The following is a 25,011-nucleotide window of genomic DNA, read 5'->3' as shown; positions in this document are numbered from 1 at the left end:
CATCGACTTTCAGCGTTCCTGGGAGACAGGCAGCGCAAGGAATTGTCTTAAGTTCATCTTCAGTTTGGGGAGGACGGCATCAGGGCCTGGAGACGGGATCCAAGAGCCCAGAGCTCCCACTGCCGCAGACCAAGTCCCGAGGTCAAGAAGGTAGAGTGTGGCTATTCCTGCGCATGGGCTGCACCGCACCGGGCGGCTAGGCGCGCTTCGGGCAGACACACTTCTTCCTCCACTTCAGACTACACCGAGCGTCTGGCTGCCGCAGCTTTGCAGCCCACCGGAAGCCGCCGGAAGCAGCCGGAAGCAGCCGAGGCGTCCTTCTCTCCTAGCAACGCCCGGGGAAGGAAGTGGCTGCGGCGCCACGCCCCCCTGCGCCTGCGCACAGGCGCGGCCTGCTGACGTGGACGGGGCCGCTCCGGCCGAGCCCAGCGCGGAGAAGAGCGGCGAGCGAGGCGGGGATGGCGGCGCGGCTCGCTGCGCGCGGGGAACCGGGGGCTGCCGGCCGACGCCCATGGCTGCTGCTGGCGCCGCTGCTGCTGGCGCCGCTGCTGGCGCGGCCCGCCGAGGCCCTGGTGGAGGGGCTGTACTGCGGCACGCGCGACTGCTATGAGGTGCTGGGCGTGAGCCGCTCGGCCAGCAAGGCGGAGATCGCGCGGGCCTACCGCCAGCTGGCCCGGCGCTACCACCCCGACCGCTACCGGCCCGAGCCGGGCGATGGCCCCGGGGGCGCGCCGCCGAGCGCCGAGGCTTTCCTGCTGGTGGCGACCGCCTACGAGACGCTCAAGGTGAGACCCGCGGGCGCGGATGGGTGGCCGGGGATTTGGGTGTCACACCTGGGTGGACCAGGTCCTCTATGACCCCGGCACAGTGCGGCCCCCTCCGGGATCTTTAGGAGGTCCGCGTTTCCCACGTGGTCGTGAGAAAGAGCCTCCTCGGCCCGTTAGCCAGCATGGCCACCTCCTCGAGTCTTGGAGGACAGCCAGTTCTCTTTTGGGGCAGTTGTTATGCAAAGCTTTGCACTTATTTTGGGTGTAAAAGCATTCTCATAATTTAAGGTGCATGCTCGGAAAGCAGGGATCGTCAGTGCTAGGATCTAGGATAGGGCAGAGGAAAGAGAGGTCTGGAATACTGAGTAATAACTGATCGTGCCAATTTGATAGGGTAGAAGTTTGGCTTCTGGGATGATGTCAATGATGACATTTAGCTTAGGTCTAAAGAACTAGAAAAAACACAGATAACAGTGAACTTTCAGTCCAAAGACTGGACGTTTGACTCTTGGCTCTGACACCCTCGAGTAACCTTGGGTAGCTGTTTCTGCATATCCATTTAATGACTTGAGGCAGAAGATTGAGAATTATTAGTAGGAATTTTTTTTTTTTGATGCGTTTAGTGATTTGACAAGGTTTTATTGTGTTCTGTGGATGTAGGGAGATTTAGCCTGACAGGCTTTTCTTCAGTTACTGCAATATATGTAAGAAATCACCTGTTATAAGTCATGCTTGGGACTGGAGAGATGGCTCAGCCATTAAAGGCTGGGCTCACAACCAAAAATATAAGTCATGCTTGATGGAGGTATTACTGTCTCAAGAGCCCCATCATGGGAATGCAGCATCAATTATAGCTGAATTTCTTTCTTAGGTTTCTTTTTTGGTGGGGTGGGGGCCAGTTTTTTTTTCAGTCTGCTTTTAATGACTTCTTTGAGTCATTTACTCAGTGATTGCACTATCATTTAACGGTTGATTCGTCCTCCAGACTAGCTTTACAGAGTTGGAAAGACTGTCAGGTTCCTTTTCTTTCAGGCTTAGAGCAGTTTGGAATTTGGACTATTAGGAGCGTGTGCTTTGCTTAGTAAGTTTTCACTAGCCAGTGAGATTACAGTTTTTATTGGCATTGCACTGAGGTATGGGTGAGAAGCTGTGGAAAGGGCTGAAATTCGAGGGCTTGGTCTAACCCAGTCCTAGAGTAAAGAGTGCTTGAGAACAGACTTCCGAGAAAGAGCTTGCTCCACCCAGAGCAGCCCAGCGCATGAAGACCCAGGCTGTTTGCTGAGGAATGAGTGTTTCCTTGCCGTTTAGCCTCTGCTGGTGATGTTCCGAAGGCCTGGTGGGGCCCAGGGGACTCTGCTGAGATAGCCCCCGGGGAGAGCCTCAAAAGTGCTGGTAGTTGTTGCCTTCTCCTGGGTTTTGTATGGCTGGAGATGGGCGGGTAGGTGTGGTGTGGGGATGGCGAGCATGTTCTTAAGAACTTTGAAGTCAAGTGTCAGAACTAATGTAGAAGTAGTGACAGCAGGTAACGTTCTTCCTGGGAGGACCCCCAGAACTCAAAATAGTTTTGCCTCTTTCTTGGAGAGACTGTTTCAGAGGCCTTCTCTGGCTGTTTCATATTGCTTCTAAAGGTTTTGACCCCTAAAGTTTAGAATTGATTTATCAGCAAATAAAAAGCTAGATAAAATAATATGTCTACTCAAGAACAAGGGGCTTTTAGGTAGCTAAAAATTAGTGTGTTAAGCTGGGCGACGTGGCACGAACCTTTAACCCCTGCACTCAGGAGGCAGAGGCAGGTGGATCTCTGAGTTTGAGGCAGCCTGGTTGACAAAGCAAATTCCAGGTTACATGGGCAAATCCTGTCTCAAAAACACCAATAGACAGACAGACAGATGGATGATAAAATTAAAAACCAACCAAACAAACAAAAACCTAGTGTGTCTAGAGAAAGTAACATTTTATTTGACTCTGAAAAGATGTTTATAGCAGCTCCAAACACCTCCCTACAGGGAACTAGGAATGGAATGGCCCTCGTGGAGAAGGGACCAGGAGAGTGTTCCAGCACCTACTCCCAAGCTGCACTACTGCTGAGACCCAGCAGAACTCTGGAAAGTCCTGTTTAGAATGTAGAGATGAATACAGGTTTAGCTTCTCCATAGAGCATGGTAGGATCTGCTCTGTTCATTGTATTCCTTCACCTGGGAAAGGACTTTTCATCGCTGTGGTATTGAAGACAAATAGGTGGTCTGATTTGTATTTCTCTCATAATGGAGAACTGAGAAGTTTGCCCAAGAATACCATTTCAGGGTAGTGCAAAGCTTTCTTGAAGCATACCATCCAATTTTGGAGGGCCAGCTTGTCTCCATATTATCCCACTGAGGCAATGGAGGTATAATCACTGTTTTGTTTGTATTATAGCCTCAGTCTGGAACAAGGATTTGTGAGGGATAAGAAATCTAGATGAATTTTGCTAAGAACTGGTCAGGTAGAATGGTAGGAGAATATGAATTCTAGAGGCTCTGGGATAAAAATGGCACACAGAAGCCTATCCCTGAATGTTGGTAATAGGTGCATCTTCAGTATGGGGACAGGATTTGTGTAAGACATCAGTGGGTTTGTGATTCAGAGTTGTTTTGCTCGTATAAATGTCCTTTTGAGAGCAAGGTGGGTTTTTGAGGGGGTGAGGATACTGGTTTTTGCTTGTTTGTTTGTTTGTTTTTAGATGGCGGTGGTTAAAAATAAGTAGTGACAGAATTTAAACACAGTTAATGAGACAAGAAGGTAAGACACTTGGTCGTTACTAATTCAGCAACAAAAGAGTCTGCCTATGCACGTAGACATGGAGGAAACCCAGGAAAAGGGTGGGTAATGGAGGGTAAAAGCTATGCTCAGATGCTTATGCAAAGTTATGCTTCATTTCCGTTATCGAGTAATTTACAATTCTGGGTCACAACATCACTTCAGACCAGAATGATTTCACACAGTGCTGTATGAGTTAAGCTAATGCAAAGGTGTTTGGATTATTTGACTCTTGGGGGTTGAGGGAAGTCGTAGACTTCAGCTCACTGGCTGAGTCAGCAGCACCGAATCTCCTGAGGTGGAACACTCTAGTCTGGCCTTCTGTGGCTATAGCACTTATCACACACAGTACACTCTAAATGTAAGTAGCTTTTCTCTGCCACTAAGCCATGCCCCTTGTTTATTATCTGTGTATCCATAGGACCTAGCACAATGTCTGGCACATCAGGTAATGAATTTTAATTAAACTCACATTTGGAGACAGATTCAGGTAGAATGGAAATTGAAAGTGGGTTTCTGGCATTTTGACATGATTATGTGCAGCCTACTTTGATATTTCACTCAAACTGATTTTAGAGTAGTACAAATAAATAAATTAGATGGCTATGAATGAAACATTCCTGCCTGAGAGAAGAATTGTACTGTCTACTTTTAATATTTTGAGGGTTTTAAAATGGGAGCAAAAATAACTTATGAATGTAGGTTAAAACTGGATGAAATACAGGAAATAACACACAGTAAGCAGATGCAAGAAAAGATTGAATTAGAAAAATTGTGATTGGTAGGAAATGAAAAAGAGATTGACATTTCACAAGATCACAAGTACCTAAAACGGTCATAGGAATATTGCTGGCATGAAGGTTATCTGATAAGTTGAATGCTGTAGAGGGATTAGCTCTGTCTTGGAAGCAGGGCTTCTCAGAGAACAGTGCTTGTTTCTTTTCATCAGTGGCTGAGATGGAAGTACCTCTAGCCCTTAAGAGAATTTGCCAAAGGAGGAGTTTACATTCCCTGTTCTGGGGTATCACTTGCTCTTGGTTTCTTAGCATCTTTTCTTACTCAACCCTTTCCAAGCTCTGTCATAGGAGCTAGGGAGGAGACTAAGGCAATGGAAGGTAGGACTCTCTCCCTGGTTTTCATTTGTTTGTTTTGTTTTTAAACCAAGAATTGAATTTTGTATATGCTAGGCAGGTGTTGAGCTACCCCAGATCTTCTTTCTTTTCTTTTGGTTTTTTTTTTATTTTTTTTATTTTTTTCCTTTTTTCTTTTTTGAGACAGGGTCTCACTATGTAGCTTTGGCTGTTGTGGAACTCTCTATGTAGACCAGAATGGCCTTGAACAGAGATCCAACTACCTTTGTCTCCTGGGTGCTGGGATTGAAGCCTGTGCCACCATGCTGGTCTAGACCTTTTATTTATTTGTTTATTTTGGTTTGGTTTGGTTTTGAGACAGGGTCTTAGATAGCCCTGACTGGCTAGCCTCAAACTCTCTTGTGGCTGGGGATGACCTTGAACTCTGCCTCTGCCTCCCAAGAGTTGGGTACAGGCTTGTTCCACCATGCATACCATCTCTGTTTTTCAATTTTAAGTCTAATGCATTGTCCGTCTAAGTTACTCAGGTTGACCTTGAACTCACTGTAAAGCAGGCAGATATTGGACCTTGCAGTCAATCCTCCTTAGTCTTCCAAGTAGCTGAGATTACAGGTCTGAGTCCCCGGGTCAGCTTGACTTTAAGCTTTTATTAAAACCATGGAGACAGATACTTATTGTTTGGTCATAATTTACTTAAGTTATATACCACAGTTCATATTTCAGTGTGAAAAGGAAGTAGTTATTCTCGGATTAGAGGCAAATAAATGTACCCTTTTAGCTAGATCTGGAAGAAAGTCACCATGGTTGACCGTGAAAGGGCATTTCTGATAGATGGAAAACAGAAGTACAGTCATTGGTGTTCAAGGTTTGTTCTGGGAGTGGAGTACTATATTTTTTTTCCCAGACACTCTTTGTTTTAAGGAGAAAAAGTTTGCTGCACTTCTTAACATTCCAAATCTTTTCAGTCATGAAGATTCTAGTCAGCCATTCATAGTAATTTGGTATAATTAACTGTCTGTGCCCATGGGTTCTGCATTCAGGGATTCAGCCAAATTTAGATGGAAATATCTGGTGGGGGAGATGTCTGGAGTTGTGGATGTAGCTCAGTTGGTAGAGAGCCTGCTTAGCATGCGTGAGGCCCTGGGCTTGATCTCTAGTCCAGCAGTTCTGTCGGGTGGTAGCACATAGCTGTAATCCTAGCACTGGAAGTTAGAGACGGGAGGGGGAGTGGGGCGGGCAGCAGTTCAAGGTCTTCCTTGACTCCACAAGAACTTTCAAGCTAGCCTGAGCTTCCTGAGACCCTGCCTCAAAAAGAAGTGCTTGTACTGCACATGTACATGCTTTGTCTTTGATTTCTAGACAATATATTGTGACAGTTACTGCTTAGCACTTTAATTATATTAGGTATTGTTAGAGGAGGATATAGGTTAAATATAAATGTTGTGTTATTTTATGTATGGGGTTGAACATCTCAGGATTTAAGTATATACTGTGGTCCTAGAATAACCACCCTCCCATTCATACTGAATGATGACTATCATGAAAATAGGCACATTATCTATTACAGTTATGATGGTAATACACAACCAAATTAAGTAGCCCTATATAGAGATCAGTGGTTTCCAACCTTCCTAACACTTCGACCCTTTAATTCAGTTCCTCATGCTGTGGTGACCTCCAACCATAAAATTATTTCCTTGCTACTTCATAATTGTAATTTTGCTACTGTTAGCAATGTAAATATCTGCTAAGTAGGATCTTACATGCAACTCCAATGGGGTCTTGACCCACAGATTGAGAACTGATGCTGTAGATCATAGACTGAAGATGGTTTTAATTTCATAGGTCTGCTTTGATTGAGCATGACTGCCAGCAACACTTGTAAGGATTTTGAGGCCTTTCCTGTGATTAGTTGCAAGGTGTGATGTGGTTGATAGTGATTTTTTCTTATGGGTTCAGAAGGGTATGATAGCATCTGTACCACATTTACTTTCCGTTAAGAAACCACAATAAAATGTTTTTGGGTTTTTTTTTTTTAAACTGTTCCCTGATTTGGGTTATTATTGCCCACTAGTCTAAGGCTGATTTTGTAACATATGCTTAATTCTGATGCTGTGATTATCTAGTATATGATGTGTCAGCAGCTAATCAGAGCACTTGATCAGTCTCAAACTCCTGATGTCATAATTCTAGTCAAAAACTGACTAGTTGATGAACTAATCCCCATTGCTTGGGTGAGTACTCTACCACTGGTCTCTATTCCTAGCCCCAGGAGTTGACATTTTAACTTAGCTCATGTAGATTTATCATGAGGAAATTCTGAGAAATAAGAACGCAAAGATCTTTACTAAGTTTTTTTGGTAAACTTCTTTTTATAGATCTGTTTCTAGATTGGGAAGCCTGTAGAATACATGGGAGGGAAAACGCTTCAGAAGACTCAGTTTGGGATTAGATGATAATGAATGACCTGCTCCTGTCTCCCTCTTTGAGACAGTCCTGGGCTGCCCTCAAACTCATTATAGCTGAAGAGGATGGTCTTGAACTTCTGATCCTCCTGCTTCTACCTCAGAAGTACTAGTATTATAGTGCTGCACTATTGTGCCTGTTTCTTTTTAGATGATAATGATGGTGATGATGATGATGGTGGTTGTGATGATGGTGGTGATGGTGGTGGTTGTGGTGATGGTGGTGGTTGTGGTGATGATGGTGGTGGTTGTGGTGATGGTGGTGGATGTGGTGATGATGGTGGTTGTGGTGATGGTGGTGGTTGTGGTGATGGTGTGTGTAGTGTTTGTGTGTCGCACTTTACCCATTGAGCTGTCTCCCAGGTCCCATGCTGGTTTTGTGCACTGCGAGGAACCAAACCCTGTGTTTTGAGCATTCTAGGCAAACACTCTAACAACTGAGGCATGCCCTCAGCTCAACTCTTAAGCTTTGTTCAAAAGTTTGAACTTATTATTTTTTTTGAATAGTTGTAACAGGTTTTGAGATGAAAAATAACACAATCTTGTTTGTTTCAGAGAGCAGTTGAGGGAAGGTGGTGAGATGGGTTAGGGAGGGTGGAGGGGTGTGAAGGAAGAGGAGCCTGCAGGCATAGGACTCATGTGACCATTTCTTACAGAAGCAGCTCTTCTCACCTGTGACCTACTTGGCAGCCCGGAGCCGGTAGCATAGCACACTGTGAGATCAAAGGACTGGGATTAACTGTCAGGCTTCACTGTTCCAGCTGTACAAGGCTCAGATCTTCTGACCCTTGGCTTGTGACTTTCACTGTTATGGAAGATAATCTGCAGGAGCTGAGCGTTGTTTAGGTCTCTCTGTGTTTGTGGAGTTAGAAGGTATATTTACAGCAGAGCCTGCCTCAGTCTTACGCTCCTGATTTCTCATGATGCTCAATAAATCTTCTCTGCCTCACTCCCCTTTTTAAACAGAGTCTTGCAAAACTTTCTATGCCTGGCTTCAAATCTGTAGTATTCCAGTCTCAGTCTCCAGAATAGCTGGGATTACAGATTTTGCTGCTGCTCTGCTCTTTCTAGACATTTTTTTCTGTTGCTATTTAGTTTTTTCCAATTTGTTATTATTATTAATTATTTTGTGGTGCTGAGGATTAAACTAAAGATTTTGGGCATGCTAGGCAAGGACTCTTACCGTGGAACTACATACCTAACCTTCCTTGTAAGTTTTGAAGTTCTTTTTCATGCTTATGATGTAAACTGCTTTTCCTTAGGCTTCTGTCTTGTGTACTCTTTTCTGTTTTCTAAGGTCTTTGGGTGTGTGTGTGTGTGTGTGTGTGTGTGTGTTGTGAGGAGTGAGAGAGAGAGAGAGAGAGAGAGAGAGAGAGAGAGAGAGAGAGAGAGAGAGAGAGAGAGAAATATGAAGCCAAGGGTTGATGTTGATGTTAGGTGCCTTCTTTGAACACTCTTTGCCTTTTTGTTTTGTTTTTTTTCAAGACAGGGTTTCTCTGTGTGGCCTTGGCTGTCCTGGAACTTGTAGACCAGGCTGGCCCTGAACTCTCAGAGATCTGCCTGCCTCTGCCTCCTGAGGGCTGGGATTAAAGACATTCACCACCACTGCTTGGTACACCCTTTGCCTTAGTTTACTGAGACTGTCTCTTCCTGAATCAGAAGCAAGTTGATTCCACTAGTCCATCTGGTCAGCTTGCCTGGAGCTCTCCTTGTCTCCCCCTCCTGAGCATCAGATTACAGAGGACCACCATGCCCACCCACCGTCTATGGAGGCCTAGGGATCTTGATTTTGGTCCTCATACCTGCGTAGTAAATACTTTCTTCACTGAGCCATCCATCTCCCCAGGCCCTCTCAGCCCTTTTTGACTTCAAGCTACATCTTTGACTTCAGCCTTTGCTTTTAAGCTGATCGCTTCCAAACCTGCCTGTTTTGTAGGCTTGGTTTTTCAACAGCCTGTTACCCATAGCACAAGTACAGTCCTGCTATCTTTGTTAAAGACTGAACTTTAAAAGAGAGTAAGATGATGCTTTTCACACAAGTACAAAAAGAATGTATATCATAGACTTTGGTCTAGTTCACTAGTTGATAAGAAAACCAATGTGATAATGACAATTCATTCAAAAGAGAAAGAGTTGTTGCACGTTTTAAGTCCGATAGGGATTACTGAAGAGCCGATAAGGTAGTCATCAGTTACATTCCACTGGATACAGTTTGCCTTACTGTGAATATAAGTTATTGGCTTTATTACCAGGTTTTTGCAAGTTACTTCTGTCTTGACAAAGTAGGTTATTCATAGACAAAGCACATATAGCAGTAGAGAATCCCTGGAGGCTCCAGGGAGTGCAAGCATATCCAGTCATTTTTTTTTCCTTCCCATTTCCCTGTATTCTCCAGAGTTGCTTCCTAGTCCTTCATTCTTACATAGTGAAATGAATCCTAAATGGCGCTGGTTACCGCGTGAAGAGGTCACGAGCCATGGCCATGCTACCTGTTAGCAGAGAGCTTTATTAGGAGGAAGGGGGATGCAAGAAGACCCAGGCCTGGGAAAGAGCATGTGCGGAGGACAGAGAGAAAGATGGTGGGGGAGAGCAGAACACAGAGAGAGGGGGTGGGGTCTGAGTCACGGCTCTTTAAGGTGCAGAAGGGCTTACAGAGCCACGCCACACATGCGCAGATTGTGCGACCACGCTGTGCATATGTGATCACCTGATGATGTAAGACACGAGACCCTTTGCTTAACTCTTGAATTGTGCACGTGCAGTCATGCAGCTAGAGTGAGGGCAGAATTCTAACACATAGGTCACATATTATATATGATTAGAAACTTCAATATCGTGTTCAGTATCTCCTTTGATTCTGTTTGATTGGTCTCTCTTCATAGACCTAGCTGTCCTAGAATTCACTGTGTAGCCCAGGCTGGCTTCAAATTCACAGAGATCCACCTGCCTCTGCTTCCTAAGTGCTGGTATTTAAAGTGTGTGCCACCAGGCCTGAGCTCTCTTGATTGTTGTATATCCTTCTCATTACAAAGTCCTCCATTGTGGTAGTACTTTCTCATCGGGACCACCAGCTCACAAATAATGAACCGGAGACATTATTAATTATAAATGCTGGGCCTTAGCTTAGGCTTGTTCCTAACTAGTTCTTATAACTTAACCCATATTTTTAAATCTTACGTTCTGGTACATGGCTCATCACATTATTTCCGTACTGCCCATCCTGCTTCCTCTGCCTTTCTTCTTCCCACAGTTCTCTCTCTGCCTGGAAGTCCTGCCTATACTTCTTGCCTAGCTATTGGCCATTCAGCTTACCAATCACAAATATACCAATACATCTTCACATGGTATACAACTGTCCTACAGCATTTCCATTTTTTTGTCTTAAGTAAAGAGGAAAAGTTTTAACTCTAATACAGTAAAACTATATACAATAAGAACAAGATTATCAAGTAAGAATTACATTTACAATGTTTAGTTCATTTGTATTTGTCAAATTCAGAGACAATACTCCATTATCTATCCTCTCTTGGTGAATCCAAAGTTTTGTATCTAATTTACTTTCTATCATAACTAAGGAAAACTAACTATAACTATCTAATCTTCAACCCATCAGAGACCAGAGAGGGATATAGTATTTCCTGAATAAACAGGAAGTACAGAGCAAGCAACTTCCAAAACTATAAAAATGACAGAGACATCGGACTGCCTGGACAGTCACCCAAGGTTCCTCTGCAATATTGGGGCATCCATCTTTGGCCTACAGGCCTAGAATATTTGACAAACTTTCCTGCAAAGCAGGAATTTTAAAGGACTGCCTACCTTGTCTTGGCAAAGTTTGGCAGTAGCTTTCTTTTGGGTCCTGCTTGTCCAGTTTGGACTGCATACTGTCAGCAGTCACAGCAAAGGTAGTTTCTTTGCCCTAACATGGCTACAAGCTTGATTACTATTGATGATTAACTACTAACCTGTATTTCTTAATTATGCATTACATTTTTAAATGAGCTGCATAGGTATAATACCTTAAACAAGAATAGAAGCATATATATAGTATAACAAAAATAACCTTAAATTTGCATCAATATACAAAAATCCATACCAAAAAAATATTTGAGATTAGTAGTTGTACTTTTAGTTTGAAAGTAGATTCAATAATCTACCCATTTACCTTATCATTTCTATACCCCCCCTTTTTTTTTTCAGAAAGAGATTCCTGAATCTAACCTACTTTTTTTTTCTGACCATGACCAGTAGCAACTTACAACCAGCCCTCCTACTAATCAGTGACATTCATAACCCACTGAATGACCAGAAACCACCCACCCCACCTCTTGGGAATGTGCACGTCATGTTCTCTAAACTGCTTCCTGTTATCTGGGGGTAATGGCATCTTTAGGGGATCCTAAGAAAATTGGGATAATGGCCAAGTCCTAGGAGAGTTAGTTCATCTGGGGGTGATGGCATCTTTAGGATAATGGTCAATTCCTAGGAGAGCTAGCTGTATTTTTATTTATTTATTTATTTATTTTTTTTTTTATTTATTTATTTGCTTAGTCTTTGGTTGAGGGAAAGTATAGAGCTTTTCTGAAGTCCTGACTGGAGTAGTCCTTGAGGCTGGACCATCTCAGCTAGCAGCTTTGAAGTTGTTCTGGATGCAGATTTTCAAGGAAACTGCAACAGATGCACTCTGAGATGCTGGATCACCTGGGCAAATTGTCCTCATTGGTGTCTGGTCCTTTTTTTTTCTAAAAACACAAACTTTTAAAGTAACATACATATCTGTATATGCACAAATATGGAATATGTGGTGTGCATAAGTCAGCTAAAGATGATTTTTTTTGTACTATGTTTGACCAGGTAAAAGGCATCTGTCAACTTTATAAGTTTGTTTGGACTACATATCCAAATTGAAATATAATAAGTTATGAGGATCTGTAACCAACATGATTTATCATGTCTCATCCATTCTTAGCTGTTTTCATGCAGAAGGATCAGCATGTACATCACCTACCCTGTAGTCTTTCCTGGCTTCTTCTCTCATGTTTTAGCCAAGATCCTCAGGAATTCTCCCCAGATCAAATCTGATCTTTATTAATTTTGAAGGAATCCATAGCTTTTTGTTTCCTTTGGAAACAAAAGCACAACCTCTCCCCCAATGTAACACATTTCCCGACTTCCATTCTGAAACAAAGACATCCCTAAAGTAGACTGCTTTAATTTAGCAGGCCCTTTCATAATCCAATGTCTTTCAACAGCTGTCATTCTCTATTCATTAGCATTTTAAAAATTCAAAATTCCCTGTGTTTCCATCCTTATGTGACTTTTTTTTACTACTCTACTCTCCCCTTTAAAGACTTTACTATTATTTTTTAACTATTTTTTTCTATGACTGTCTATACCCATTTTCTTTTCTTCCTTTAGCCCTAAGCACAGTTTTAAACAAAGTGTAACCTGTTTAGAGGGTTTTTTCCGCCTCTTTTTGTTTTTTCCTTCCTCCCTCCCCTCCCCCGTCTTTCTTTCTTTCTTTTCTTTTTTGCCTGTGTGTAGTGTTCTCTGACCGCATGAGCCACATTTCCCTGCCCAGCTCTGGAAATGTGTCGTGTCCACCTGTGGCAGGTGTGTGTACCCAGTGCCAGCTGCTCAAGTGCTCAGCTGCACAGCCCAGCCTCTTCTGTGTACCAAGCCCACCCAAGAGACCACCGTGTCGCCAGGAAGCCGCCTGTTTGGAACCTTGTTGGTTTGTTTAGCTTTCTCGGGCCTTATTGGGATATATGTGGCCGGACGGTGGGTGCCATGTGTGTCAGTACTCTGTTGTCAGGACCGCCAGCTCACAAATAATGACATGGAAACTTAGTAATTATGAATGCCTGGCCTTAGCTTAGACTTGCTCCTAACTAGTGCTTGTAACTTAAATTAACCCTTGTTTTTTAATCTACATTTTGGAATGTGGCTTGTTACCTCATCTCTGTACTTCCCATCCTGCTTCCTCTGCGTCTGGCTGGCGACTCTGCCTTTCTTCTTCCCAGAATTCTCTCTGCCTGGAAGTCCTGCCTAGCTACTGACTAGTCAGCCTTTTATAATACAGCAATACATCTTCACATAGTATACAAGTATCCTACAACACGCCATATTCCATTTAACCACTTAAAAGCCATTACTCATTGATATTTTTCTTTTTTTTAACCTTTTCTTTTTTCAAAATAATGTAACAAAAATGTCTTCAAAATAAACAAGTACACTTAATGCAGTTGTCCTCAAACTTTGAAGCATTTCACTTTTGAACATGATGTTCAAAATAATACTAACTCTGTGGCATAGCATGTAAGATGATTTTGTAGCCCAGGCTGGCCTCAAACTCAGAAATCCGCCTGCCTCTGCTCCCAAGGGCTGGGATCAAAGGCGTGTGCCACCATGCCAGGCCCGTGTAAGACTCTTCACTCAGTCTTACTATTCTGTATTTTCCTACTGCTTCCTGAATGTCCACAGTGCCTCAGCTGAGTCTGTCCTGCTGTTCAGTGCTTCCGTGCCCTAACACTTGATTCTAAGGCTCGTTCCAAGCTCTGGTGTTCCTTACTCACTTTTAAGAAAAAAAAAAAAAAAAAAAAAAAAAAAAAAAAGACCCAGTTCTCTTCCGCTTCATCTCTCTGTGGCCCTCAGCTTGTGAACTCAGTCTTTGTTTGTTAGCACATGAAATTGTGCTTTTAGTGTGCTAGCTTCTAGAAAGGAGGGTTCCTGAGGCTGACTTCACCTTACTGTTTTCATTTCCCCCTGTGTTTAAAAAGAGGAAGATTTTAAAAGCTGAGATGATGGGTACACATCGATACTATTAGCTGAGACATGAAAAAGCAAACCTGTTTTCGGGCTTGTTGAATCGGAGATCTTTGTGCTACATTTAGAAAATGTTCAAGACGTAGTTGAAGTGGGAGCGGCCAGGGAACGTGGATGTGTTGCTAGGGCACAGAGAGTTGAGTCGTGACCTTGAGAAGGCACGTAAGATGGCTGCACTTCACTTAGGATTGACTGGGGACAGGGAACAAGAAAACATAAAACTGACAGTAGTTCATTTTCTTGTCCCTTAGCAAGATATAATGGCCTGGGGAAAAAAATGTAAGGGAGCAGGTTTTATTTTTGGAGCATCATCGTGTGTGTGTGTGTGTGTGTGTGTGTGTGTGTGTGTGTGTGTGTGTGTGTGTATTAATAAGAGTAACGTGTATTTTAAGAATGAACAAATATGAGTACATTTTCATATATTCCTGATTCCTGGCCGTCACCATCAGTAAATGGTCTCCTTATTCTGTATAATAGAACATTTTGATGTAAAACTGACTGCAATATCTTATATTGCAATTCATGTTTGTTGAAAGTAAACAATGCATATCTTATTTTAAGCCAAGGACATAATGTTTTTGCTCTGGGGAGGGGGTGGTCATTTTCACGAGAGAAGGAGGAAGGGCTGCTTTGCTTGTGGGTTTCCTCTGTTCACTTTTGATCTAGCTATTGGTGGTTGTGTTCCAGTCCTCCTGCATATGCCCAAGAGGATTGGGAATGGATGGACACCAGCAGAAGCACCATTACTCCTGTAGAAATTAGAAACAAGGAGTATATTGCCGTGCTTGTCGAGGCTCAGGACAGAGAGGAAGACACAAGTATAAAGGTTTTGATTTTGGAAAGAAGTTGGAATCTTCTGACCCTGGGACCTTAAGATCCACAGTATTGCTGAAAGAAAAAGTACTACCTTATTGAAAGGTAAGATATTAAACCGTTCAAGCTGTTTTAGCCACATTAGCATATTTTCATAATCTGTAAATTCAAGTAGTCATTTCTGTCGAGCTGAGGTTTTTATGACATAATCACTCATCCAGCCTTGCTATTGAGCTGCAGACCTGTGTGGCCGGAGAGAGATGTATAAGGAGGAAAAACTCTTAAAACAGTTCACATAGTTTTGAAATGACGTACTGACTGCCAGGCACTGAGCTAGGCTCTGGGAATATAGAGATTAATGAACACCCTACTACTTACCTTCTAAGAAATTCTCATTCAAGAACAAGGAAAAAACCTGATGGTTACAATGTGATAAGTGCTATACTACATAGACACTAAGTGTGATAAGAGTGTTCCGGGGTAAGGGATTGTAGTTCAGTGGTACAGCACTTGCCTAGCATGCCCAAGGGCCTGGGTTAGGTCTCCATCACCACAAAAAGCTGTTTGAAGCAGTAGCATTCATGACTTTTAGGAACTCATAAGGTTAGAGGAAGGGAATATGCTTCAAATTAGAGAGGTTTATATGTTCAAAGAAAGAATACATTGTGTTAGAAGAGCATACCAAACCAGAAATTGCCGTCTGTTTGTCATGGGTAGGAGTGGTAAGGGCTTGCTAGGTAGGTGAGTTTGGGCCAGCTGGGGGTAGGGGTGGGGGGGTGGGGGGCAGGGTGCATGCCAAGAAATTCAAACTCTGACTGTGGAAAACAGTCAAGATAAAAATGAAAACCCTGTGAACCTCAGTTCTAAGATGTTTTAGAGGGAAAACCGCTGTTACAATAATAATGTACCTTAGTTCTCTGATATGACCCCCTAAGAGAAGAATGGCCATTCTTATTCTGTCCTTGGCTACTCATTCTTGGTATCTGTGTGTCTTAAACTTTGTAGGTTACTAAAGAATAGGAATTTGACTTGACTTAGTTTGTGGAGAGAATTCCTTTTCCACTTTGTACCAACTTTGGATATCTTTTAAATTCCACGGGCTGTTTCATCTCAAAGATTGTTTTCATTTTATAGAGGAAAAAAAGATTTTACAGTGAAAATTCAGAAAAAGAAACCATCCTAAGAGAAGTCGGATTTGCCCCTTGACCTTTCATAGCGTTGTGTAGCTTCAGGACTTAGGAAGCTCTGAATAGATGAGGAGGATTCTGAGGAGAGGCGATACTAGGGTGGAGGTGGAGTTGCTGCTGGAGCTTTAGCCACCACCCTCTTGTGATGTCCTAGGTCCAGAAACTTCAGAAGGCCCTGGGGGGAAGGCCTGGACGTGATCTTGAGCAGGAGTGGTGTCTGTTCCTAGACTGTGAACCGCACTAGGAAGAGGGAAGAAAGGAGAGTGAATAGGCGCCCAGCACAGCACATGGGTGCTCATGCGGCAGGTGTCGGTGCTCTCCAAGCCGACTCCATGCCTCAGCTGGGGTGCAACAGACAAGCTAGACAGAGGCTCTGTAGAGACTGCGTGCAGAGTGGAGGAGCTGACCCCAGTGTGGCCTTCAGTTCAAAATGATATGCAGTCTAGTTGGAGCAAAAGAATCTTGTTTGAATACATTTCAAAAGATTGGAAGCTAGGGTCAAAGCCCAGTTTCAGGCTTTACGAGGACATTTCTATAAAACTAGCCACCAGAACCAAAAACATGGTGGAAGAAGAGGGAAATTCTAGAAGGATTAAATTCTTAAAGTACTGAGGACACCTCAAGAGGTGTGGGTGTTAGTGTTCAGACCTGCCTGTGTGACTGCTGTAGAGATGGACCTTTCCTAGGTTAGGAGCTCTGGAGTACAGTGATTGCTTGCTAAGGGGTAGTGGATTGATGGCATGGACTGCCGTGAGAAAACCCTTTCTGACAGAAGAGACCGTACAAGGAGTGAATCTGAAGACAGTATCAGCTGAGCCCACTCCTGCTTATGTGACAGACAGTTCTTCGGCCCTCCACATACTGCCATACAGTGTCTAAAGATACTGTCGTATAACTAACTAAATACTAACTTTCATAGGCCAGTAAGAGTTAAATATAATGAATATAGGATAACTTTCATTGAGCACTCAGTTTTTAATGGAAAATACATGATGATTTTAATAAACAGGAAAGATTTTATCATTATCCAGCTTTTTCTTTTAATTATAAGAAGGTACATATTGAAGGACTCAAAAGGAGGCAAGCCCCAAACAGACCTTGTAGCATCCATCCACAGTGACAGGCACTGGGTTGGATTTTCAAGTGTCTTGTTACTCAGAAGGTACAGCTTGATAAGTGTTGAACACTTTAAATTAGAAGGACATCCTCTTAGGTTGTTATTATTTTTGCAATGGTTTCTATTGCACACCATATAAAGATCAAAGAATTTGTTTTGGTCTTAGTTACCATTTTTGTGAAACAGGACAAGTTGAAATTAGGTTTCTTTTGAGATAAAAACTGTATCATATATACTTGAATAGCTCTGAAGTAGCTCAATAAAATGCTGGCATTTATCTGTTAGAAATTGGCTGCATAAAAAGATAAAAGATTCTTAAGGAATGTTTTATTATGATGGGGAGATGCTGGGGGAGGGAGATAAAAGTGCTTGCTTTGTGTAAGCACGATGTCCTGAGTTAGATCCCCAGAACCCACATAAAGCTGGGTACTGTGCATCTGGAATGCTGGTGCTTCTTCAGTGATGTGGCAGATAGAGACAGAAGAATCCCTCCCTGGAAGCTTGCAGGTCATCAAGCTTGATGTACACAGTGGTGAACAAGAAGTCCCTGCCTCAAATGAGGTGGAAAATAAGGACTGATTGACCTGTCCTCTGACCTCCACGCCTGCACTGTGTCATTCACATGCCTGTATTCACACACAACAAATGTGTGTGCGTGTACACCCACACACATCATAAACAAGCAAATGAAGTATATAACATCCCCTAAAACTTTCAGAATTCTTTGGACAGAATTTATATTTATAAGAAAGTTATTTATGAAGTGTACTCTGTCAGTGTGTTACAGCAGCAGACTACCACATACACATCTGTAGCATGTTACTGCATAGTGTATGTCCTTTGATATTCAGAACACCCATGGAAACTATTAGGACAGGTAGTATTTCTTTTTACAAAGGAAGAGAATGAGACTCAGAGGAGCTTAGTGTTTTGCCCAAGGGTTCAAAGCTAGACTTTGACCTTTATGTTGTGCTAAGTGATGTCTCAGTGTTCTTTGACAGGATTAGGCTTAGACTGATTCCATCTGCTTTTTGCTGTCTTAATCATTGCTCTCAGCAGAAAAACTAGATAAAGCTGGAACCTGATTTTGAATATAAATAGGAGATAGACCATGTTTCTTTGGGGGGGGAGGATGTTGAGTAGGTGTCAGAATGCCCTGAAATTACAGGAACTTCTGCTATAGCATTAGCTAAAGGTTAGCAATGGTCAAAGTGTTGCGTTTTCTGAGACTGCTGAAAATACTAAAGAGTTTGGGGAATGTTTGTATTCTGTCTCTATACCTAATGTAAAAGTCCTGAAAACAAAGGTATAGACATGCCTTTACAAGTATTGGCAAGATTTTTGATTTAATATTTTATTAGTAAATATATATATATATATTCATAAATATTATAATTATGAAATTCTCAATTAACAGATTATAAACTGAAGCTCCTAGTGAAATGTCATATGAAATAGATTATCCCTCACTTTACAGGATGAAGAAACACGGAAAGACTATGACTACATGCTGGATCACCCGGAAGAATACTATAGCCATTACTATCACTACTACAGCAGACGCCTAGCCCCGAGAGTGGATGTTAGGGTGGTGATTTTGGTCAGTGTGTGCGCCATTTCCATGTTCCAGGTATGTATTCATGGATATGTGTATATATATGTGTGTGTGTGTGTCTTTGTGTGTTTGTGTTGCTGTGTAGATAAATCTGTATTATAGTACTTTCTGTGTATTTTGTTCTCTAGTGAGATTCATTTTTTATTTTACACTTGAAAAATATTCATTTACTATAGGATTTTTTTTTTTTTTTTTTTTTCGAACATTTTTCTGCTAGTTGCGCTTTCTGGAGTCATTTTACACTTGAATACACATGCTCTGCTCATTGAAAAGTGACCATTACTCTAGGATTTTTTTCACTGTATTTATTCATTATACATGGTGCTATATGACCTAAGGGTCTTGTCGTACAAATATATATTATAGGAGAACATGCCCTCCCAAGCCCCCTAGCATTGGAATCTTTGTCATCAGGGAGTCTTAGAAGCCAGTGGTGGCTGTTCTCTCCATTACTTTTCTCCCGCTGTGATAAAATACCATGACAAAAACAACTTACAGAAGGAAGAGGTAAGCCAGGCTGGTGGCGCATATCTTTAATCCCAGCTCTGGGGAGGCAGAGGCAGGCGAATCTCCATGAGTTCCAGGACAGCCAAGACTGTTACACAGAGAAACCCTATCTCAGAAAGAAAGAAAAAAAAAAGGAGGAGGAGGAAGAATTAATTCTGGCTTACAGTTCCAGAGAGAGTCCATAATGGTGAGGAAGGCACCATTGCCTTCCTCATAGTAGCAGGTGGCCTGAGGAGGAGGAAGCTGACTGATCACACATTTCATCGTGCAGGAAGTGGAGTGAAAGTGGAGTGAGGCTATAACTCTCAAAGCCCACGCAGGCTTGTAGTCCTCTAGCAAGGCTCCACATCCTAGGTGTTTCAGACCCTCCCTCCCAAACAGTGCCGCCAAACACCTGAAGTTACAGGGAACCGTTTTCATTCAAGCCACATAAATGTCATTGCATAGCTACGAACCCTGCAAACTGTTTCTTCTCATCCCCCTCTAAGAGTCGGGTCCACATGGCAGCCAGATGATATCATGTACTTTTATAGGACTTTTCAGTGATATCCCATGAACTTGCAAAGTTAAAAACACCCTTACCATGGCCTGATAAGGCTGGCTTTCCATTGGCTGGTGCCGGCACTGCTTGCCTTCTTTGGCAATCCCAAATGCTCTCTCCCCCTCCCCCCCAGTTCTGCATGCCCAGAAGGAGCTGCTGCTCAGCAGAAAACCAATGGCCTGATTCAAAGTGATACACGAACTCTTTGTGTGGCTTACACTGTCCCAGGAATCTGAGTTCAGCCTGGAGTGATGTCTTCCCTGTTGTTCTTTATTTAACTAACTGCACTGCTCATCTGCTCATTTAGAGGAAAAGAACACATCAGACGACTAGGAAGAAAGTAGCTGGCAAGTTTGAGAAGTACTTCTCTCTTTTTAAAGGCTTTTATTGTATGTATATTGGTGTTTGCATACATGAGTGTGTGTAACCACCTGTGCGCCTAGTGTCTGTGGAGGTCAGATTTCCTGAATCGAGATGATTCTGGTGCTGGGAACCAAACAAACCCAGGTGCTCTCCAAGATAAACATGTGTTCCTAACCTTTGAGCCATCTCTCCAGCCCTGAAAATTTCTTCTCTAGGACAGTATTCAGTTTAAATAATAAAAGATGATATATTTCAACTTATTAGCATTTGTAGAAGTATTGCCCTCCCCTGGTCTTCTGTTTTTGGTAGACTCCAGGATGTTATTAGCAGAGGAACTGAAGCTCGGATGTGTTGTGTGAGCAGCAAGGCCTTTTCTGAGAGTTAAACCCTTTGAGGTGGAATATATTTCTGAGTTTTCTCTTGCCAAATGAGTAGAATTCAAATATACTTGAGTCTTTGTGTTCCGAATATGGTAAGCATTCCTGTTGGAGATGTAGCTATTTAGGAAAGAGATAAAAAGTAACGAAGTTGCCTGAGGTTCTAGCCTGTGGAATTTTAAAGCGAATGTCTTGTTAGCTGTCGTGCAGTTGAATCTTCCTCTGGTAAACAAAGGGAAGGGGAGGTGTTCTGCTAATGAAGTAAATCTTTGCGCTCACCGTTGTCACTGGTTTTCTGGGAGGTTCTTTCTGCGTGGCCCTGGCTGCTCTCCGAGTCAGACCCTCTGCCTCCCCTGCCCACACCTGACTGAGAGCCGTACTTTTAGTCAGCTGGGTTTCTGTGGGGGAATGGCACTCACAAGGATTACTGCTTCTGCTTCATTTTTATTTATTTTATGTTGTAGTATTTCAGCTGGTGGAACAGCTACAATAAAGCTATCAGCTACCTAGCCACGGTGCCCAAATACCGCATCCAGGCAACAGAGATTGCCAAGGAGCAGGGACTGCTCAGGAAAGCCAAGGAGAAAGGGAAAAACAAGAAGTCCAAAGAAGAGATCCGGGACGAGGAGGAGAGCATCATCAAGAACATTATCAAAAGTAAGATAGACATAAAGGGGGGCTACCAGAAACCCCAAGTCCGGGACCTCCTCCTGTTTCAAGTCATCCTGGCTCCTTTTCACCTGTGCTCGTACATAGCTTGGTACTGCCGGTGGGTCTATAACTTTAATATCAAAGGCAAAGAGTACGGGGAGGAGGAGAGACTCTACCTCATCCGCAAGTCTATGAAGATGTCCCAGTCCCAGTTTGACAGCCTGGAGGACCATCAGAAAGAAACGTTTCTTAAGCGGGAGCTTTGGATAAAGGAGAATTACGAGGTGAGTGGCAGCGGCGGCGGCTGCCAGTGGAGAGTGGTGTCTTCCCTCGCTGCAGGGCCACGGTGCTGAGGAGTCAGTCCCCTGCACAGGTGCCTCCTCACCCTTCCTTCCCAAGGCCAGGGTTGAGGGGGGAATGCAGGGCCTGCTTATAGTGTGACAGTGGGGTCAACTTAAATTCTTTGTCTTTTTTTTAAAGTTGTACTTCAAATACTCTAATCAGCTAATCCTGGTAAAAGTTAAGAATAGTCTAGCTTGCCAAACTGCAGTGGAGTGATGTGCACATAGGCTGTCTAGACGGCTTTCTGTTGTTTGCACTAATTAAATTTCTTCCTTCCAAAACAGCAAGACAGAAAAAAAAAAAAAGAAAAATTTTGTTGAAATAATTGTTTATTTCAAAATAATCAAGCATAGAATCTTCTGAATAGTATTATCAAATTTTGGAATGTTACATGCTTTTTATTGAAATCAGCTTACTGTAATACCTTTAAAGCTGGGACGTTTTATTAAGTGTTATTTTCCACTATTGACAGCTACAGAAATTATTTAGATGTGTTCAGTGATCTAGCCCCAGTGCTGAAGGCTCCAGCACTCTCCTATCCCAGGTTCTGATACAATTAATTGGCTAATGTAATGAATATAAGCATTGAGAGCATTGAAACATTCTTCAGAAACTTAGGATATGTTAGCTGTTACACTGTCTTGTAGCCAACTCCATTCTGTGTGTAATGTTCTAAATCTTTATGGAAAGTAAAATTACTAGGAGTTGCCAGATGTTTGGCAAGTAACTATACTCCTATGTGTAAATTACCTAAAAATAGGAGATAGTGTACTGTTATTTAGCTCTTAAAACTATTTGAGGGAATGGAGAGGCTCTGTGGGTTAGGTCCTCACTTGCCTCACATGCATGACTGCTTCCTTACGTTCCCAGAAACTACATGAAAAACAGGGCTTGGTGGAGACAGGTGGATCCCTGACGCTAACCAAATCCGAGAGCTCTGGATTCAGGGAGAGACCCTGTTTTAAACAAAGGCTGCAAATGCTGGAGAAAAGATACATCCGCACACCATATTTACACACACACACACACACACACACACACACACACACACACCATCACTGCCATCCACACACCATATTTATAAACACACACACACACACCATCACTGCCATCCACACACACACACACAGGCATGCACAGCTTTTTCAAAGTTGTTTGCTTTAAACCCTGTTCTTTCAGATTGTTGTACTGGACTGAATTATTACATTGCACAAGGTTTTCTTAGCCACTGTTTCTATTATTTGGAAACAATACTCTTTAAAAATTAATGTGGCTGTAAGAAATTGCTCATTTAGTTTTGGTTAACTAAAGCTTAAAGAAATACTAGAAATTCTTTGTTCCTAACCTATGTGATTTATACAACCTTCTTTGGTAACTTTAAAGGAAAAAAAGCTAATTATCTTTGAAAAGTAGACGTAAATTCAATTTAGAGGCAAACGCATATGTAAAGCCAATTTGTTCCTTGGTTAAGTAAAGAATCTGAAGGGAAGGTCCAAGCATGGTGCTGTACACCAATCTTAATCCTAGACAGAGAAAGGCTGAGACAGGAGGATTTTGAATTCCAAGTTAGTCTGAATTACTTAGCAAGTCCCAGGCCAGCCTGGGCTACATTGCAGGAGCCCATCACAGAACCAAAACAGAGAAGGTGTAGCTCTTGTACAGTTTGCTTTTCTTTTCTGACACTGGATGTTGAGTTAGTCTCCAGAAGGCAAACGGACTAAAGTTCAGCTGAAGGGACACTGGAAAACTAGATGCTCCGTAACTATAGCAGCATGGGTTCTCTTTGTATGGTAAAGTCGTTTCTGTTGTTTATTCTCACAGGTCTACAAGCAGGAGCAAGAGGAAGAGCTAAAGAAGAAGTTGGCCAATGACCCTCGGTGGAAGCGCTACCGGAGATGGATGAAGAACGAAGGGCCTGGACGGCTAACGTTTGTGGATGACTGAAGATGGATGGGAGGCTGCCCTGCCACACCGGAATTGAGATAGTGTTTTCACAGCAGTTACGGGGAGCTGGGTCTGCTGCTCTCAGTTCATGAGAGTCCAAGTTCATGAGAGTCCGATTAAACAAACTAATGTAGAAATTCAACTTTCCCATCAAACTTTATACAAGAGACATTTATGATGTTCAATTTTTATAATCTATTTGTGGATTTTGTTAAAAAAGATTTGACATGGGGATTTATTAGTTGCCATTTAAAATTTTTATATGTTTAGTTAAATTTGACATGAAATTTATTAGATACCATTTAAAACTTCTGTGTGAAGTGTTCCTTCTTCAAGAGTGTTTCCTTATGTTTTCATAATGCTACATTTTTCTGCTTTCCTGGTCTCTATTTTTACAAAACAACAACAACAACAATTACAACAGCACTTGATCATATTATTGTGTCTTTCTGGACATACATTTCTTCAGGAGAATCATTCAGTGTCATGTTGTCCTTACTGTAGTCCTTACAGGTTTGAGTATGTTCAAAGTAATCTCTAGGAGAGTCTTGTAGAATCCCTACAGTTCCCTCCCAGTAATTCTACTCTTGATAAGATCAGAAACTCTCCAGGAGAGTGAGTCACCGCCATGTCCTTGTGGGATGTGCTTGGTTACAGTCTCATTATAGGACTGTTTTCTCAAACATTGCTGCTGGCAGAGGGGACCTTGTGAAAAGGTCTTTTATACCACCATCTTGCTGCTTGCTCGCTTGCTTCTCCGCTTTCCTTCCTTCTCCCCTCCTCCCCTCCCTCTTCCCTTCCCTCCCTTCCTTCCTTAATTTTGAATTACTTATGTGGTGAAAATGTAATGCCATGAGGTCATTTACATGCATTTAAACTAAAAAGAAGAAAGCATGGCTGTGTGCCAGTCTCTCAACCACTAGGGTATACATCTTTTTTATACATATGGAAGTAGAAGTAAGTGACAGAATTGACTGACTCAAATCTGATGCTATATCAAAGTACCACACATATTCATATGCAGTACTCCTGTTAAAGATTTATCCTACTGCTGCATATTAATAAAATGGTTGTGCCATATCATGCTGCCTGGCAGGCTATTTAAAGATTAGCTTATTGCCTTTGTAACATAATTTTAGAAGGTTAGTATAGCATAGTAGATATGCAGGGTTTATTTCTAAGTAAAGTAAATTAGTCCTTTTAAAAGCTCAGCCCAGGCACTAGGTAGCTCAGTTGGTAAAGTACACACAGTGGGCAGTGACTTTGGTCCCCCCCACCCTCCGAGCTTATGTAAAAAAAAATGCCAGGCATGGTGGCATACTCAAACCAGAGAACCTGTCTCTAAAAACAAGGTGGACGGCACCTGAAAAATGAAAGCCAGGCTTGTCCTCTGGCATTCCATATACACCCCCACACTTGTGCATCTGCACACACATGAACACACACACACACAGCCCAAGTAAATGACATATACACAGTTCCATCCTTGCCAATAAGCCAAGACTTGAGGTCAGTTATTTTAATGTGGATGGATTTCAGTTGCTAATTACAAAAATAGAATTTGAGCTGGGCAGTGGTGGTGCACGCCTTTTAATCCCAGCACTCGGGAG

The 25,011-nt window shown here is 42.5% G+C and overlaps 1 protein-coding gene across 1 annotated transcript; it reads left to right on the top strand.

Annotated features, from left to right (window-relative positions):
• Positions 1-421: 421 nt before the first annotated feature.
• Positions 422-23,875, top strand: Dnajc25 (DnaJ heat shock protein family (Hsp40) member C25). Its single transcript, XM_028856426.2, has 4 exons — positions 422-785; positions 18,539-18,691; positions 20,929-21,399; positions 23,279-23,875. Exons 1-4 carry the CDS (start codon positions 459-461, stop codon positions 23,399-23,401), a joined length of 1,074 nt encoding a protein of 357 aa, XP_028712259.1. The 5' UTR covers positions 422-458; the 3' UTR covers positions 23,402-23,875.
• The last annotated feature ends 1,136 nt before the right edge of the window (positions 23,876-25,011 follow it).

Source organism: Peromyscus leucopus, chromosome 2 (genome assembly GCF_004664715.2).
Source record: "Peromyscus leucopus breed LL Stock chromosome 2, UCI_PerLeu_2.1, whole genome shotgun sequence".
NCBI lineage: Eukaryota > Metazoa > Chordata > Mammalia > Rodentia > Cricetidae > Peromyscus > Peromyscus leucopus.
The sequence above is the reverse complement of the archived record's forward strand: the minus strand, read 5'-3'. Positions and strand labels throughout refer to the sequence as shown.